Source organism: Berghia stephanieae, chromosome 9 (assembly GCF_034508935.2).
Source record: "Berghia stephanieae isolate SIO BIC M18660-M18661 chromosome 9, UCSD_Bste_1.3, whole genome shotgun sequence".
Taxonomy (NCBI): domain Eukaryota; kingdom Metazoa; phylum Mollusca; class Gastropoda; order Nudibranchia; family Aeolidiidae; genus Berghia; species Berghia stephanieae.
This window is the reverse complement of record NC_088368.1, coordinates 10,369,200-10,387,495: the sequence shown is the minus strand read 5'-3', so window position 1 is coordinate 10,387,495 and position 18,296 is coordinate 10,369,200. Positions and strand designations below refer to the sequence as shown.

The 18,296-nt window shown below is 37.1% G+C and overlaps 2 protein-coding genes across 2 annotated transcripts in view; one reads left to right on the top strand and one right to left on the bottom strand.

Moving 5' to 3' along the window:
* The window catches only part of LOC144979655 (uncharacterized), a 26,066-nt gene extending 13,117 nt beyond the window's left edge, over positions 1-12,949 (bottom strand). The window contains exons 1-6 of the mRNA XM_078926485.1: positions 12,737-12,949; positions 10,912-10,984; positions 9,440-9,546; positions 7,140-7,396; positions 3,588-5,357; positions 2,080-2,297 (exon numbers count right to left, since the gene is read on the bottom strand). Of these exons, the coding sequence (XP_078782611.1) occupies positions 2,080-2,297; positions 3,588-5,357; positions 7,140-7,396; positions 9,440-9,546; positions 10,912-10,984; positions 12,737-12,824 (2,513 nt within the window). The 5' untranslated portion in view covers positions 12,825-12,949. The remainder of the gene's footprint in view (positions 1-2,079; positions 2,298-3,587; positions 5,358-7,139; positions 7,397-9,439; positions 9,547-10,911; positions 10,985-12,736) is intronic.
* Positions 12,950-13,810: 861 nt separating this feature from the next.
* The window catches only part of LOC144979654 (uncharacterized), a 44,818-nt gene continuing 40,332 nt past the window's right edge, over positions 13,811-18,296 (top strand). Inside the window, exon 1 of the mRNA XM_078926484.1 lies at positions 13,811-14,014. Coding sequence (XP_078782610.1) covers positions 13,940-14,014 — 75 coding nt within the window. The 5' untranslated portion in view covers positions 13,811-13,939. The remainder of the gene's footprint in view (positions 14,015-18,296) is intronic.

Genomic DNA, 18,296 nt, shown 5'->3' with positions numbered 1-18,296 from the left:
TAGTAGTTGTGGTCGTGATGATAATGTGGTGGTGGTGGTGGTTGTAGTAGTAGTAGTAGTAGTAGTGGTAATGATGATGTGGTGGTGGTGGTTGTAGTAGTAGTGGTAGTAATGATGCGGTGGTGGTGGTTGTAGTAGTAGTGCTCGTAATGATGATGTGGTGCTGATGGTTGTAGTAGTGGTAGTGATGATGATGATGTAGTGGTGGTTGTTGTAGTAGTTGTAGTGATGATGATGTGGTTGTAGTAGTAGTTGTAGTGATGAGGATGTGGTGGTGATGGTGATTGTAGTAGTAGTGGTAGTGATGATGATGTGGTAGTGGTTGTAGTAGCAGTGGTGGTGGTGGTAGTGATGAAGATGAAGTGGTAGTGGTGCTTGTAGTAGTAATGGTAGTGATGATGTAGTGGTGGTGGTTGTATTAGTAGTGGTAGTGATGTTGTAGTGGGGGTTGTAGTAGTAGTGGTAGTTGCAGTGATGATGATGTGGTGGTGGTGGTTGTAGTAGTAGTGCTAGTGATGATGTGGTGGTGGTAGTTGTAGTAGTAGTAGTGGTAATGATGTGGTGGTGGTGGTTGTTTGTTTTTATTTTTAAAGGTTTTACGGCACTTGCAACACATTAAGGTTATATCAACGCCAGTAAAAAGGAAAAAATGGGATAGTAAAAAGTTCTAGAATTACAATTAAAGCACCCAAGAAAAAGTAAGACATAGGGGAACTGGGAACAAATAGGGATCAGATGTAGATTCCAAGAGCATACCACCAATGCACTTAGTTTGAGATCACCTATAAGTCTCATCCAGACACAAGCACAAAATCCAACAAAGAGGAATACACTCAAATGCTTGCATTATACATTAAAAATAACAAATATAATAACACATAACAGAGAGATGATTTACAAGGAAAAAAATATCATCTCCCAAAACAATAACTATGCATTTGACTGTTTCCCTCCCAGTCAAGGACTCCGGCCAGGGTCGGGACAAAACCGAGCAATCTCACACCAAGACAAAGACAGAAAGCATGTTGGAAAACAGATATAAGGGGATAGAAGACACGGTAAGTGGTGGTTGTAGTAGTAGTGGTAGTGATGATGTGATGCTGGTGGTTGTAGTAGTAGTGGTAGTTGCAGTGATGATATGGTGGTGGTGGTTGCGGTAGTAGTGGTAGTGATGATGTGGTGGTGGTGGTTGTAGTAGTAGTGATGATGTGGTGGTGGTGGTTGTAGTAGTAGTGATGATGTGGTGGTGGTGGTTGTAGTAGTAATGGTAATGACGATGTAATGGTGTTGGTGGTGGTTGTAGTAGTAGTGGTATTGATGATGATGTGGTAGTGGTGGTTGCAGTAGTAGTGGTAGTGATGACGATTTGGTTGTGGTGGTTGTAGTAGTAGTAGTAGTAGTAGTAGTGATGATGATGTGGTGGTGGTTGTAGTAGTAGTGGTAGTGATGATGATGTGGTGGTGGTTGTAATAGTGATGGTAGTTGTGGTAGTGGTAGTGATGATGATGTGGTGGTGGTGGTGGCTGTAGTAGTAGTAGTGGTAGTGATGATGTGGTGGTGGTTGTAATAGTGATGGTAGTTGTGGTAGTGGTAGTGATGATGATGTGGTGGTGGTGGTGGCTGTAGTAGTAGTAGTGGTAGTGATGATGATGTGGTGGTGGTTGCAGTAGTAGTGATGATGGTTGTAATACTAGTGGCAGTGATGATGATGGGGGTGGTTGGAGGGGGGGGGGGGGGGGGGGGGGTATCCTTGGAACAAATTGACCTCACCGGAATTTGAAGGAAGTTGTCCGGAGCCCGGAATTTTTTGCTCCAGACCGGAGTTTTTTCCGGTGAAACCGGAGTTTTGGCATCACTGCAATACAAACATCTACTAATTTTGATTTAACACCTTAACAATTTCACTGATCCCAAGGTGTTACGATTATCTGGAGTGAACAGGACCTCCATCTTTGTTTGTTTTGTGTTGTTCATTCATGAGTCAGATTGACTCCCTTTATCTTTATCTTCATTTTATTGAGTCATTTAGGCACCACTATTTATTAGTTTTACCTCCATCTTTAACAATGTTTGACTAACCTCGTACTCCTGGTGTGTCTCACACTGTGGCCACCACCCGTTGTAGGTAAGGAAATGGCTTGAGGAGCCACTGTCTCATCCATATCCGAATCCATATCCACTTCCAATTGCGATTGCGGGGACATGGATGGTGGCAAGGACGGTGATGTCGAATTTGGACACTGATGACTTTCCTTCAGGGGAGTCCTTTTATTCATTGGTTTAGAAGCTGTAGTTACCTGATAGTTAACAAAATATATGAGTTGTGAGTTGTCAAAAATCTAAAATACTGATGATGATGATGATGATGATGAGATATAAAAATATAATAAATAATAGTAATGATGATGATGATGATGATGATGATGATGAAAATAAAATATAGATAAGACAATAAAAATATAATATAATAATAATAATATAATAATATAATATAATAATAAAAATAATAAAATAAAAAATAATAAAATAATATGAAATAAAATAATAATGATATATAATAATAGATATAATGATAATATAATAATATTAATAATAATATGAATAATAATAAATAATAATAATATAATAATATAATAATAATAATAAATAATAATAATAATAATAATAATAATAATAATACATGAACATAATATAATAATGAATATGAATAATAATAATACAAAGGCGATATGATTAAATATGGTTAACATAAGTCAACATGAAAAATTGTTCTGCCGCATCACCATAGTCCTAACATTTTTCATGGTTATTTATTACAGATATCCAATAAATGTCACATAATTATTGAAAACTATCTTTTCATTTATCCCTCATTCAGATGCCAAAGACGCGGACCTGCCAACCCTTCACATTCCAAAAGTGGAATCAGAACGCCTGAAAATAGGAATTTGAGACAAAAAATAGGAATTTCACCTTTTTACACCCCCCCCCCCCCCCACACACACACTCTTCCCTATTTTTTCTTCTTACCATTATCATCATTTTTGTAAAAATCGTAATTTTAGAGACATTGCCGGAATAGTACAAAAAGGAAGAGTGAAAATAGGAATGATTCCGCCAAAAGTGGAAGGGTTGGCAGGTATGTACATGCTACAGCAGTTTTTTATTGTTCAATTGTTTAGAGTCTGAATAAGGGCTTAATATCAAAACACTTTTTTTTCTTTCTTTTCTGTCCTTCATGACGTAAATTCATTTGTTTTATTACCAAAAACCTTCAAAAGCAAATCTGACTCTAATTTTGAAAGAAAAAGATTGTGTAAAATGTTGAAGTTTCATTGTCATAACTTTGATGGTTTTTATTTAATGGAGCAGTGAAGCAGTGAAGTTGACCAAAATTACCGAAATATCGGTCTCGCTTGCTTACTCAGAGATGGGTTTAGACTACCTACTGTTAAGATAAGATGGGATTTTTTTTGGCAAAATTTTACAACCGAAATGACGTGAGAGGGTGGAAAACACCACTAGATTTCTACTCTGTCTTTGGGGCGTATGTCAAATAATTCCAAATCTCTAGACAGTCAACTTACCTCTGAGTCTAAATACATCGAAAGCCGCAAGTTGGGATCCAGGCTGGCATTCATACTCTCAGACACGTCATTGCCCAGGGATTTTACAACGTCCTCTTGAGCGACCTTGAACTCATTATCCTCTATGACCTTAACCCTGTCTTCACCCGTGTCTTCCTCCATCCATTTTTGTATCAATTCTAAATTTGCTGAAGACAAATCCGATGACCTTCGAACGACGCCGTCAGAAGTCCCCGTTGAAGAATACGATTTCATTTTCCTAGGGGAAGACATCGCCTTGGTGGAAGATAGCGACAAGCTCTTTTTATCTTCCAGAAATAGTGCCCTCTTGGCAACATCTCCTTTACTGTCTAAAGGATTTTCACACTTGGCTGAAGTCTTTGATAACCTTGGACTTCGCCTTAACCCTGGACTAGACACGACCTTGACATTACGTCTGGGACTCGAAGGTGAAGAAACGAAAACGTCTTCATTATCAGAAGTAGAATCATATCGTTCACTGAAAGATTGATGGTGTGTGGTATTTTCAACAGGACTTTGTTCAAAGTTTGTATTGCTGGTTTTAACTTTCATTCGAGGAGATTTTCTCATCCCTTTGTTCGGTGATAAAGGAATCTTGAAAGGAGATTTCCTCATCCCTTTGGTCGGTGATAAAGGAATCTTGAAAGGAGATTTTATGTTTGAAGTGGCTTCAGGAGCTCCAGATGAGCTGTTAGTCACTCCGTGTTGATTGCTTGTCTCTACGTCTAACAAAGATCGCTTAAGCACTTCTTGTAAAATTGCTTCTTCGTCTTCTCTTTCTCTACCTTTGTCAAAATCTGATTTACTCCTTAAGCTTTTGTTGCTTTTCTTTAACCCCTGCTTGGAAGAGTTACAAAAAGATTGGCTCAAAGTCGTCTGACGCATTAATCCAATTTTATCAAAACTGTCGTTTGCCGATTTCGACCTTAAAAACTTTTCTTTTTCCTTTGAGGGTTTCACAGAACACGATATGAATCGTTTCTCGATAGAATTATTGGCATCGGTGCTTTTACTAGATTTTGGAGTATCCATCTTTGCCAAGGGTTGAGCTACGTCATCAAAAATCCCAGGAGAGAGAGGGGAAGTCATTGATACATTATCTACTGCTTCAGGTTTTAAGTAATCTGGAACCATTGTGGTCCATTTTGAATCCCTCTCAATCATTTCTCCACTTCCATCCGGCTTCCATTCTCGTTCAGGTCTATTTTCAACCGACTGATTGCATTTTCTGACATCAGATTTTTCAAAGGCATCTGTTGAATTTTTGTTACTTTCTGAAACAGTACATGAATTACTTTGAGAAATTTCGGCACTGATCAATTTATCAGAAGACAGATATAAGTTACCCCCGTTTATTTCTTTCAAGGTTTGTGTATTCACGTTGCTACAGGAACTCTCATCTCCATCCTCGTACTCCTGACTGAATCCATCCATCACTAGAGTTTCAGGAATAGTGAGAAGATTTTCATTCAAGTTTGCAATCTCTTCATACCTCGGATCCTTCAGGCGTGGAGAAAACAGCAACGAGTTTCCGTGTTTTGGATTTTCAAAACAAGAAAAATTTTCCGTTTCCAGCGCAAGGACATTTTTGGTTTCACCGGATAACTCTCTCTGGGCCTGTCCTGAACGATATCGTGTTCGCCTCCATTTCTGCCTTTCGTCGATGCTAGTGTTTTTATTCTGGCTGGCATTCTGAGACTGAGAGGAAGTCGGCAATTTCTGTCTCTTGGAATCTGGAGAGTTCTCTTGCTGTAGAGGCAATCAAAGAAAGAAGAGAAAAAAAGGGTAATAAAAGTTAAAAACTTAATTTGAACTTTTATATAGAGCAATAACCACTAAATGTGCTCAAAATGCTTTACAAATGGTCCCTAGCCAACAGCAACACTTAATATATGTAAAATGAGACATGATGCCTGCTAGGTGCTATAACACTTTTTCAGACAGAGGCACTGCTTTTAACGGCCAGGTAACTCACTTTACAACTGAGTACAATGAGAGAATGTGAGTAAAGAGCCTTTTCCAAGGACTCGACAACGCACCAAGCAAGGCTCGAACCCAGGACCTTCCAATCCAAAAGCGAGTGCCATACCATTATACCACATAGCCACACAAAGTTACAAATATTATCATAATGAGACAAGCCTGTCTTACTTGATAAAGTGATAGCCATCATTATTGTCAAATCTCATTTTTCATTACACAGTGATTTTACCACAAATGGCTCCTGAAATAGGAGAAATATCCAACCACCACATGGGGATCAACGAAGCAAAGGGAAGCAACCACCACACATGATAAGCAAAGGGAAGCAACCACCACACATGATAAGCAAAGGGAAGCAACCACCACACATGATAAGCAAAGGGAAGCAACCACCACACATGATAAGCAAAGGGAAGCAACCACCACACATGATAAGCAAAGGGAAGCAACCACGACACATGATAAGCAAAGGGAAGCAACCACGACACATGATAAGCAAAGGGAAGCAACCACCACACATGATAAGCAAAGGGAAGCAACCACCACACATGATAAGCAAAGGGAAGCAACCACCACACATGATAAGCAAAGGGAAGCAACCACCACACATGATAAGCAAAGGGAAGCAACCCCCACACATGATAAGCAAAGGGAAGCAACCACCACACATTATATGCTCAAAATGATAACAAATAACCCCAACTGTGGATAAAGAGTGTATCACTTGTTCTTCCCAGTGGGTAAAAATGAAGATAGGCGTAATTTTTTTGGAAATTATTAATTTTTTTAAAACGAAAAAACAAAACAGGAAGTAGTAAAACCACAATAAATATAAAAGACAATCCCAAATTTCACTGCCTCACTAGTGATAAGAAGTATAATTAACCAGTTTCTAAATCCACAATGTACAAAGGTGTGAATAAAAAATCTCAGTATTAGAGGTCAGAGGTCAAAAACTACATTATCTTTAAAAAAATAAAATGAAGCAACTCAAATGTCTTTGTCTACTTGTATTCAATGAATGTGTTGTTTGATGCAAGCGTGTATTCAATGAATGTGTTGTTTGATGCAAGCGTGTATTCAATGAATGTGTTGTTTGATGCAAGCGAGGGTTCACAGCATAAAACGCATACCCTGGTGAAGAATTTAGTTTTTTAAAATTGTCCCAACTATCGGGAGCCTCTGTTGTGTAATGGTAGCACATCTGAGCGGTAATCAGAAGGTCTGAGGTTCGATCCCCAGTCAAGGTCGACTGAATTTTGGGATGGTTTTTGTCTTGTACTTTTCTTTCTTGCTTTGCCTGGCACCTTCTATATACAGTTGTTCAGTTTTTTATCTTTAATTAAGTGGTTCAAAAATATTCCTTCCTACTAAGCCTGGGCCTAATTTCAACATTTTGTCAACAAAATATGTATTCCACTATTTTCATTATCTGATAAAATGTCAATATAAACAACAAACGTTTTTGTGTTACATTTTAAAGAGTAAGCATCAAATATAATGGGATATTCGAAGCCACCAAAATATCTAAAAAACCAATTCCCTTACCTCCACATAGCGTTTGCGTTTTTGTCCTTCTTTGGGAAGTTTCAGTTTACTACTATTGGCAAGCTTGTTGCAAGTTGTGTAACCGCCACTCTGGGAATTCACCAACGTTCCAGAATGTTTGTCATGCCTGGGTGAAATGACATCATCAACCCAACTTGTGTTGATACTTGTGGCATACGAGCTGCCTCTGTCTACATCCAACGCTTGGATCGGTTCAACGCCATCAATTTTTGCCTGATTTTCTTTCAACTTCTCCTCTGAAATTATAAATAATAATGTGAAGATACTTATTGACAGACGATGGCTACGGTATGACTTTTTTTGTTGTTGTAATTTCAGAGGAGTGTAAATGTTGCTGCTCGAAGCTCGAAGAAATAAATAATAATGTGAAGTTGAATGTAAGCTTCAATTTAATTACAAAAACAGAACAAATGAACGTTTTGGGTTTCCCCTTTATCAACAAAACAGGATGAATGAAACACCACAGATGAATGAGATGATGTGGTAGTGGCGTAGTTAACTTAGTTATTTCTTCGAGATTCGAGCAACAACATTTACATTCCTCTGAAATTACAACAACAAAAAAAGTCATACCATAGCCATCGTCTGTCAATAAGTATCTACCCATCCAGACTGGCCACTGACAACAGACAAAAACATCTCTGTAAACAGTCACGTTTCTCCAATCCGAACACCCCCCCCCCCCCCACCCCGTCCCCAGCATTTTGTCCGGATTACAGAGACATCCGGATAAGAGAATCACTCCCTATATAGTCTACAAATAAAGAGAAAAAAAATAAATCCGCCCCCAGACAACTCCGGATAATGGAGACATCCGGATTGCGGAGTTCCGGATCAGAGAGACACGACTGTATGGATACATCATGTGTGTAATGAATGTAAGAGAGGCAATCCAATATTTTACTCTTTACTGTATATATAAAATGTTTGTATAGATTATGTCCCTTGCATATCAAGTTAAATATAAACGTGAGTTAATTAATCTTTAAAAAGTCCACTCCAGTCTTGAGTATTCTACAGTGAACATTGTGACGCTGTTCCTTATTTGACGTTCTGAATTATCTCTGATGAAGATCTGAAAAAGTGTGAATAAAACAGTGCTAGATAAAGCAAGAAAGAAAAAATATGAGAGAGAGAGAGAAAGAGAGAGAGAGAGAGAGAGAGAGAGAGAGAGAGAGAGAGAGAGAGAGAGAGAGAGAGAGAGAGAGAGAGAGAGAGAGAGAGAGAGAGAGAGTGAGAGAGAGAGAGAGAGAGAGAGAGAGAGGGGGGGGGGGGTGGGCTTTGTTTTTGGATGTTTTTGTTCTTGTATTTTTCTTTCTGATTTGTTTGGTACAGTTTTCTACAGACTTGTTCAAGAGGCAATGCCTGTCATACTCTGGCAAAACACATGATTAAAAAATTGGCCAGAAAACTCGTCCTTCAAATATCAATCAGTTTAAATGGCCCTCATCTTGGAAATAACTCTCAAACCTGGAACTTCTGTCGAAGTTTTTTTGCCAAGATGAGAGCCATTTAAATCAATCGATAATTGAAGGACGAGTTTTCTGGCTAAATGTTTAAATATGTGTTTTGCCAGAGAAGGGCAGATGAGGTCTTGTGGTATGGCAGCCAAGATTGCCCTCTAGAAATTCTCTTGTTAAAACTTGTTTGTTTGTTTGTTTGTTTTTAAGGGTTTTACGGCGCTTGCAACACATTTATGTCATATCAGCGCCAGTAAAAAGGAAGAAAATGGAATAGTAAAAACATTCTAGATGTACAATTAAAAGGACTTGAGGAAAAAGTAATACAAGGGGGAATGGTTCAGATAGGGAACAGATGTAGATTCCAGGAACACACTATCAGTGTATTTAATTTGAGATTACCTAAATGTTTCACCAAGACACCAGCACAAGTCACCACTAAGAGGAATACACTCAAATGTTTGCAAATCATATGTTAAAAAAAAATAAAAATAACAATACATAACAGAAAGATGATTTACAAGGAAAAAAATATCATCCCCCAAAACTATAAACTATACATTCAACTGTTTCCCTCCCAGCCAAGGACTCCGGCCAGGGTCAGGACAAAACTTAGTAATCTCGTTCCAAGAAAAGACAGAATGCAATTGGAAAACAGATAAAGGGGAATAAAAGATACAGCAATTACCTCCCTGCCCACTATGGGAGGTTGGGAACCCCACCAGAGTTTAAAACTTGTCCTTTGCACTTACAGAAAATAAGTAAACCTGATCCACCATTTTGTCTTAATACTGATATAAAATCTAAATTCCTGTTTACCAAGACCCTTGATGATGACATCTTTCTGCGTAAGTTGGTGTTGGAAGCTTTCCTGTAAGGATTGGTTCAATTCTTTCAAACTCTTGCACGCCTCGCAATGACTGGAACTGAAAATAAAACAAAAACATTTGTTTTCCTTTTAAGTCCGAGGGGTCCCAAAAGCTCAGTTGGAAGAGCACTTGCCTCGTATGCAAATGAACCAAGATCAACCCTGGAGTGCAGACAAGTTGTTCTTCTGACCAGCAGTGATTAGGTTAGCTGGGCCTGTCAGATAAAGGGATAAGTACTTAGCGATAGACAAGTATCCTATCCAAAGAGTAGCAAGCAATTGCTATTGTCCGTTTCATGCTGTGGAAACCGGGATAAACTCTTGCTACATGGGCCCAATGGCGTTGAAGGACGACTTTTCCTTTGGTTTTGGCGGCCATTTGTAACCCACTGCCTCAAACCGGTGTTATGTTTGGGTGGATCTGATGCCAGAAAGGGTTTAACGTGTATGTGACCAGATAGGTCAAATTCTAATTTTTGTCTTTGTAACGCTCTCGAGTTGACATGAATGGAAAATCAAACAAATTTGTTCGATTTTCAATCACTGTGAACTCGGAGAGCGTTAAGAAATGTTTCCTCATTCTTCCTAATGAAACATAAAATTTACTGTAACTTCAATGTAAGAATCGGGCCCATTCTGACACAGTACTGTTTACAGGTTACAGTCACATTTACAATACTATCACCTGCAAGTCAAGAGAGAGAGAGAGAGAGAGAGAGAGGAGAGAGAGAGAGAGAGAGAGAGAGAGAGAGAGAGAGAGAGAGAGAGAGAGAGAGAGAGAGAGAGAGAGAGAGAAATAATTAATTTTTAAAAAATGCTAGTCCAAGCATAACAAACAAGTTTTCCAATAAAATATTTGTACATGACGCTATGATCGACTCGGTCCCTTTCTATGGCCATCAAACTAGAAATCCAATATGTCTTGTAAATATTCATGGGCAGAAACAATCCTACAGTTGACATTGGTTGACATTTACAAATACAATACACAACAGCCACACGGACCACCAATATTGGCAAGTGTTATGTTTCATTATTATTGAGTTAATGCCCTTGATCGTTTTAGCACCAATATAATATCAGCATCATGTATGAGAAAAATATATACTACAAATTAAATGGCATCACAAAATTAGAAATGCAGATCTACGGAAATGATAGGCCAAGAAAAAAAAGAAGTAGAAATTGATGAGAAGGCAATGGCTTGGCCACACCCTGAGAAGGCCATCGGCAAATATTACCAGGCAGGCTCTTACATGGCATCCGCAGGAATGAGGAAGAGAGGGCGGCCTATAAATATCTGGAGAAGGCCATTGATGGAGGACCTAAAAACTGAAGGCTTAACATGGATAGAAGCTGGACTAAAAATATTTGGTAGAATAATTACAGATCTAAACAGAAAAAAGAATTTGTTAAAACTCACCCATTGGTCAATGTTCTCTCTTGTTTCAGGTTTTCATTCTCGTTTTTCAGTGAATCAAGCTTACTTTTAAGTTCTGAGGAATAATTTGCGAATGTAAATAAAAAATCAAAGAGAACGTTACAGAGAATTTTTGAAATTTATATTATTCATAATACATTCAAATGGGAATCAAAATACAGTGCAGATATTTGATCACAGTCCTAGAATCAATCCATTAAAATTGCAACATTATTGTGTGAGAAACAAACGGCATGCAGTAGCAGTAGGAGACAACAGGGACATGCCAATCAAATAGGAGACAACAGGGACATGCCAATCAAATAGGAGACAACAGGGACATGCCAATCAAATAGGAGACAACAGGGACATGCCAATCAAATAGGAGACAACAGGGACATGCCAATCAAATAGGAGACAACAGGGACATGCCAATCAAATAGGAGACAACAGGGACATGCCAATCAAATAGGAGACAACAGGGACATGCCAATCAAATAGGAGACAACAGGGACATGCCAATCAAATAGGAGACAACAGGGACATGCCAATCAAATAGGAGACAACAGGGACATGCCAATCAAATAGGAGACAACAGGGACATGCCAATCAAATAGGAGACAACAGGGACATGCCAATCAAATAAACCAACATTTTACTTGTTTGTTATTTTTGTATATATAATTTTTTGCTTTTGGAATGTACAATACAATCCTAGTGCATTGCAATAGCACCAGTGATCATTACTAGTGGAGGAATGATCCAATTTTTGAAAAATTACTTACTGAAGCAAAAAAAATAAATCATAAAAGACTTTTCTTTCCCTGCCTGGTATTGCAATTGCAATACGAATTGGGAGGCCTTCCGAAAGCTCCTTGTGCTAGCATTTGTCTTTCAATTTGTATTTTGACTGTGGATCTTTTGTCGTATGTTTATTTATTCAATTTGTCAACGTATAGCAGCATTTAAAAAACTCCAGAACAAACCTTGATAGAGTAGTGAAAGTTTACACTTTCCTAATACGACCATTGTTTTGGTTTTTCCGTCGAAATTTTGTTTTGTTTCGTATTGAAAGCAGTCCTAGGCTTTTTTGTCTTTTTGATTTAGCTCATCAATGTCAAAGTCAGAGGATTTTTTTTTTTTTCTATCAGGGTTAGTCGTCATGTCTTAGCAAAGGTACCAGGGTGTTTGTTTTTCCTGTTAGAGTCAGTTAAAAGTACTATTAGTTTTCATTTTTTCTTTGGGTTAGTGTTAGTTGAGGGAATATTTGAGTTGTTTCCCTTATCACGAGGAGCTTTTGGAAGGCCTCCCTCCAATTCTAAACTACCATCATGAATTCATTTGAATTTGAGTTTGAGAGGCAAGATTCAGAGATTCTATAGACGTTTTCGTTTTAGTTTTGAAATTTGAAGGACACTGTGACCCAGCACATTAATCTGGTATTTATTACGATGGGATGAACTGGATGGAGAAAGCGGAGTCAATCAAAAGCAAGATCAAAGCTGAGGTCATTTATAATTTATAGCTATGAAATGCAACTCTATTTATTTTATTAATTTTTATGTCTGCATCCTCAAATTCATTTAATCATTGTGATCTTTAGTTTAGTTTGAGTTTGATATTTAAAAAAAGCCACCCCATTCATTTCATTCATGAGTTACTTAAAACTTAAACTTCTGAAGCAGGAGTTGATACTTTGTCAGTGAAAATGTAATGTGAGTGAGGAGTGCGTGTGTTGGATTGTAATTGTAAGAGTGAGTGAGTGGCACTTATTTATGGTCTTGCACTGAACTCGACTGTGGCCTTCTTCTTCTTGGCACTGACTGACCTGATACGACATCCTTATGAATGTAGAAAACTTGTTTGAGAGCATTTGTCAAAGCTGATGTTCCGCTTGAAAAATTATCAACGGACATCTTATCAAAGATTTATTAAAAATGACTCAAAGGCAGAGGAATGTGTTTCTTTTCTCGTTGTGCCAAAACTTTAAAAAGCCAATGGTTGAAATTCCCTCCGCTCACTTAGCGACATCAAAAACAACAATTTATGTTTACTTTCTCCTCTGGTATTTTGAAGAAATTCCATAAAGTAAAAAAGTGTACTATTATTACAGTTTTAGGCTAACCGTCCTCGTATTCTCTGTCATCATTGGAATTATGACTGATAATAATATAATAATAATATATAATAATAAATAATAATAATAATAATAATAATAATAATAATAATAATAATAATAATAATAATAATAATAATAATAATAATAATAATAATAATAATGATAATAATAATAATAATAATTATAATAATAATAATAATAATAATAATAATAATAATAATAATAATAATAATAATAATAATAATAATAATAATAATAATAATAATAATAATAATAATAATAATAATAATAATAATAATAATAATATAATAATAACAATAATAGATAAATCAGAGTGCGTTCCGCTTGATCCAACAGACGCAACTACTCAACAGCTAGAGGTGCCTAAATGAGCCAGTGAAATGGAGAGAAAAATAAAGTGAGTAGATGTGACTCATATATTAGGGCTCATATATTTTGTGTTATTCCCTTATATGAGTCACATCTATTCACTTTATTTTTCTCTCCATACTCAACAGCTGATAGATGGTGTTTAGAAGAAAAACAATCTTGGCACTTGAGATAGCTATCGGTCCGTTTGTTTGTTGATGCGAGCACTCTATGAACTCCGCTATCGTGGTTTAATTCTATGATCGTGACCCATACAGGTTCCATACAGGTTCACCCAAAAAGTCAGTGTGTGTGCTTGCTCTTAATAAGTTATGTAGGATAAAAACTTATGGAACTAGTCTATGTGACCTTTGAAGGTCATGTCATAGTTCACACTGTTTCTCTCGACTACTCTCACCTCCAAAACCAATGAGTTATACCTATAGAGTGAGATTCTGAGATTGATCTTCGAGAACTGTGTCAAGTAGGCAAAAAAAAAAATTATGATTTTCTGTTGGTTTTAAACATTGAAAAAGTTGACTTATGGAGGACCCAGACACCCTCAGAAGGTTATGGCGCTACAAGTCGGATTTAGAAGAAGGGCCCGACGAAGAAAAGGTTTGTAGTTTTCATCACATATTGTCAATTATTGGCCTGGCTCCTTGTGAGCAGCCTGCTGTACTAGGGAGTTTAATAGAAATTCTAAATGTACCGCACACACTTGAAACCAATGTCATATGAAAGAGCTGGCAACACAGATTACAAAACAGTTTGAATTTTGTTTCTATCTTGATTAGAAATGTAGTTACGGCAGTTCAGAGTCTGAAATTTCAGACCGATTTTTACCTCAAAATTACCATTGCAAAGTTGTGACCGAAAACGAGTGATGTTAATAAAAAATGGTTAAAACAGTCAATATGGAGTTCTTATCATATATTGTATACCAAAATGTTCGTCTTATCGAGGACAATGCATTTACATTAATAAAGAGGAAGATAAACATTTCAAATTAACACATTATTACATAATATGACGCAAATGTTACATAATAAAAAACTCGGCTAGACGTAAGAAAGAATGTGCTCTATCACTTTTGGATTTATCCCCAATATCTCACTGAAACAATTGCAAATAATTACCCTCTTTTAATTAATACATAGAGAATAAAATAGGGTTTGAGAGTATTTAAATGAAAAGATATAAACATGTTGTGTAATGACATAATGAGTTTATTTTTACCTATGGCAATTTAATTTAATTTAAATAAATAAAATGGTAGATTGAAGAAGTTCAAATAAATTGAAACAGATTCCCTATTATAATTAGAAGGAAAGTTCTGGCTTTTAATACTTTAAAAAATTCTGCTGAACCACTTTGGGTTTATTGCTATTACATCATTTGAACTGACAATTAATATAATTTTACCCCCCCCCCCCCCCCCTTCTCTCTCAATGTATGGGGGTGTCAAAACTAATAGAACTTCTTACCATAATAATTATTAAGGCTAAGGCCTTTAAAATATAAATACAAATGATAAACATATCTAAACATATGGGAAAGAAACTTGATGACTTGATGGCAAAGTAAAATTAAATTAAAGCAATTGGTATTTTTAAAGTATCGATATTATTAATATCGGATTTCACAAAGAGAAGAAATATACGAACTTTTAAAACAAAAACTATAAAATGCCTATAAATAAAGTTGGAAAGTATGTATTCAAAATAAAAACATAGTAAATAATAGTACTGAAAATATAATGTACTAAATTTAACATAATACATAACTAAATTAAAAATATCGATATGAATATCGATATCGCCCGGCAGCCATGATGAGAAGATAATGTAAACAAGGCATTTCGGCGCAGAGTTAAAAGGTGTCTGCGCATCGATATAGAGCCCTGAAATTTGGCATGAATAAAGTTTAGATGTTATTCTAAAAACAAGCGTTTAAATTTTTAAAACACACGCGGTAAATAAAATAATAAATGCATTTGAAAATTGCCAAATTTTAACCCATATAACTTTTGGAATCATTAATGGATTTTTCCTTAATTGGCACCATTTAAAAGGAAATTGAAAAACGAAAATAATGATACCAAAATATCTGCGATATTCCTCTTTATAACGAAGTTATGCATCTTTAATTGAACCCCCCAAAACGCGAACAGCAATTTCCAGTCACAACTTTCCTATGGGCGAGTTGGGTCAAAATTTGACTGCCACTGCTGCTGCTCACTAAACTGCCTAGCTGTACTGTCACTGTCACTGTCTGTCAATATTGTAACTGAAACTGTACTATGACTATAGATTGATGACTGAGCGATTTGAGTTCTTGTCTTGAGCCAAAAACTAACAACAGCTTCTGTACTCCGACTTGTGACAAACTTTAAAACTTTGAGTTTTTATAGCAAATAGAAGAATATTTATTATGGAATAAAAACGTTTTTATGGACTCATACTCTCTATCTATTCATACTCATACTCATTGACTTCATTACTTCATTGAATGTGGTTTGGTCATCATCATCATCATTCACAAGTCATAATCATAGAACTTAGAGAAAACATTTTATTTCAAAATTATTGATTTAAATTTAATTTATTACTACATGTTGTATCGAAATCAAATTACTGAAAGGTAAACTAAAATTAGACTGTCTACCAAGCACATGAATAGAAATTGAGAATTTACTTTAATGCGAATGAAATTTTAAATCCATTGTTTATCATTTTAAATTTTAGCTTACAGACAGGAAACATTGAGTTTGAGAAAACCTTCAATTGGTTGCAGACTTAGTACTCAAACTCAATGGCCCTTTAAAGTAAACAAACATTAAATCTATTAAATTTTTAGCATCCATCCATCTGTTTATTTATTGTTTGAACCTGCTTGCAACATTTTGGTCGAGGTTTTTCAAACCACGAATACATTCAACATGGACAAATATTTTTCAAGAGCTGTTCTGTCATACATAGGCAAATCACCCTTTTCTCATTTCGTCCACAAACCACCACATTGAAAATTACCACCCTTCCAACATGACACTGACACAAACCTGAAACTGTAAAATCTCTGATTTAAGACCTTTTGACAAATTGGGGCCCGTTCAGGCTCAATATTTCCCACTAAACTAAAATAATCATTTTAATAAAAAATGAGAAAATTGTGTATAGCTTTTAACTTGGGTAGTAAATCCCTACTTCATATTCCGAGATATTTTTGTCTCCATTCATTGGCCTTTGATGTACTCGTTCTTCTCTGAGTCTTACCTAAATTGTTTTGGTTGCATTTGATCTTTTATTTCAAAGTGTTTAGTACGGACATCCTTGACAATATTTTTAGAAGATCGAAATTGCATTTTTACAATATGGCACCTGTTCTGTCACCCATTTTGATCATTGTGTATCCCTGCTCATCGATTGGCCAGTTTGATATCCCTGCTCATCGATTGGCCAGTTTGATATCCCTGCTCATCGATTGGCCAGTTTGATATCCCTGCTCATGGATTGGCTAGTTTGATATCCCTGCTCATCGATTGGCCAGTTTGATATCCCTGCTCATCGATTGGCCAGTTTGACATCCCTGCTCATGGATTGGCTAGTTTGATATCCCTGCTCATGGATTGGAGTTTGATATCCCTGCTCATGGATTGGCTAGTTTGATATCCCTGCTCATCTGTTGGCCAGTTTGATATCCCTGCTCATGGATTGGCTAGTTTGATATTCCTGCTCATGGATTGGCCAGTTTGATATCCCTGCTCATCGATTGGCCAGTTTGATATCCCTGCTCATGGATTGGCCAGTTTGATATCCCTGCTCATCGATTGGCCAGTTTGATATCCCTGCTCATCGATTGGCTAGTTTGATATCCCTGCTCATCGATTGGCTAGTTTGATATCCCTGCTCATGATTGGCATTGATATCTTGCTCATCGATTGGCTAGTTTGATATCCCTGCTCATCGATTGGCTAGTTTGATATCCCTGCTCATCGGTTGGCCAGTTTGATATCCCTGCTCATGGATTGGCTAGTTTGATATCCCTGCTCATGGATTGGCTAGTTTGATATCCCTGCTCATCGATTGGCCAGTTTGATATCCCTGCTCATGGATTGGCCAGTTTGATATCCCTGCTCATGGATTGGCCAGTTGGATATCCCTGCTCATCGATTGGCTAGTTTGATATCCCTGCTCATGGATTGGCTAGTTTGATATCCCTGCTCATCGATTGGCCAGTTTGATATCCCTGCTCATGGATTGGCCAGTTTGATATCCCTGCTCATCGATTGGCCAGTTTGATATCCCTGCTCATGGATTGGCTAGTTTGATATCCCTGCTCATTGATTGGCCAGTTCATGAGTGTAACTTTTCTGGGTTATCCCAGAATTCTGGGGTACAAAATACAGACACACAATGGTACGGAATATTGCCCTGGTCTTAGGGATGGGCTCGTGTGGGTTAGAGGGGAGTGTGATAAGTATGCGTTGCTACCCCAGTTCCCCCTAAGGGGTTCTCTGCTTCTCCAGCATGGCCTTCAAGGATGGGAATCCAGGGAGTCGAATTTTCAGGGGGCAGAGATTTTTTTGGACAATTTTCTTGAGAAGAGTAGCGAACTTGGCTATGTGGTATGACACTTGCTTTCAGATGGAAAATTCCTGGGCATAGTTAAATCCTTAGAAAAGGCTCTTTACTCACATTCTCTCACCGTACTCAAGTGTAAAATGAGTATCTGAAAAAAATTGTAATACCGCGTCATGTCTCGTTCTACATGTTATGTATTGATGTTGGTCGGCGCCCTTTTATAAAGTGCTTTGAGCACGTTTAGTGGATATTGCGCTATTCTATATAAAAGCTCATTTTAAAGAAAAGAACTTAGCCAATCATTCATTGCCCTAACT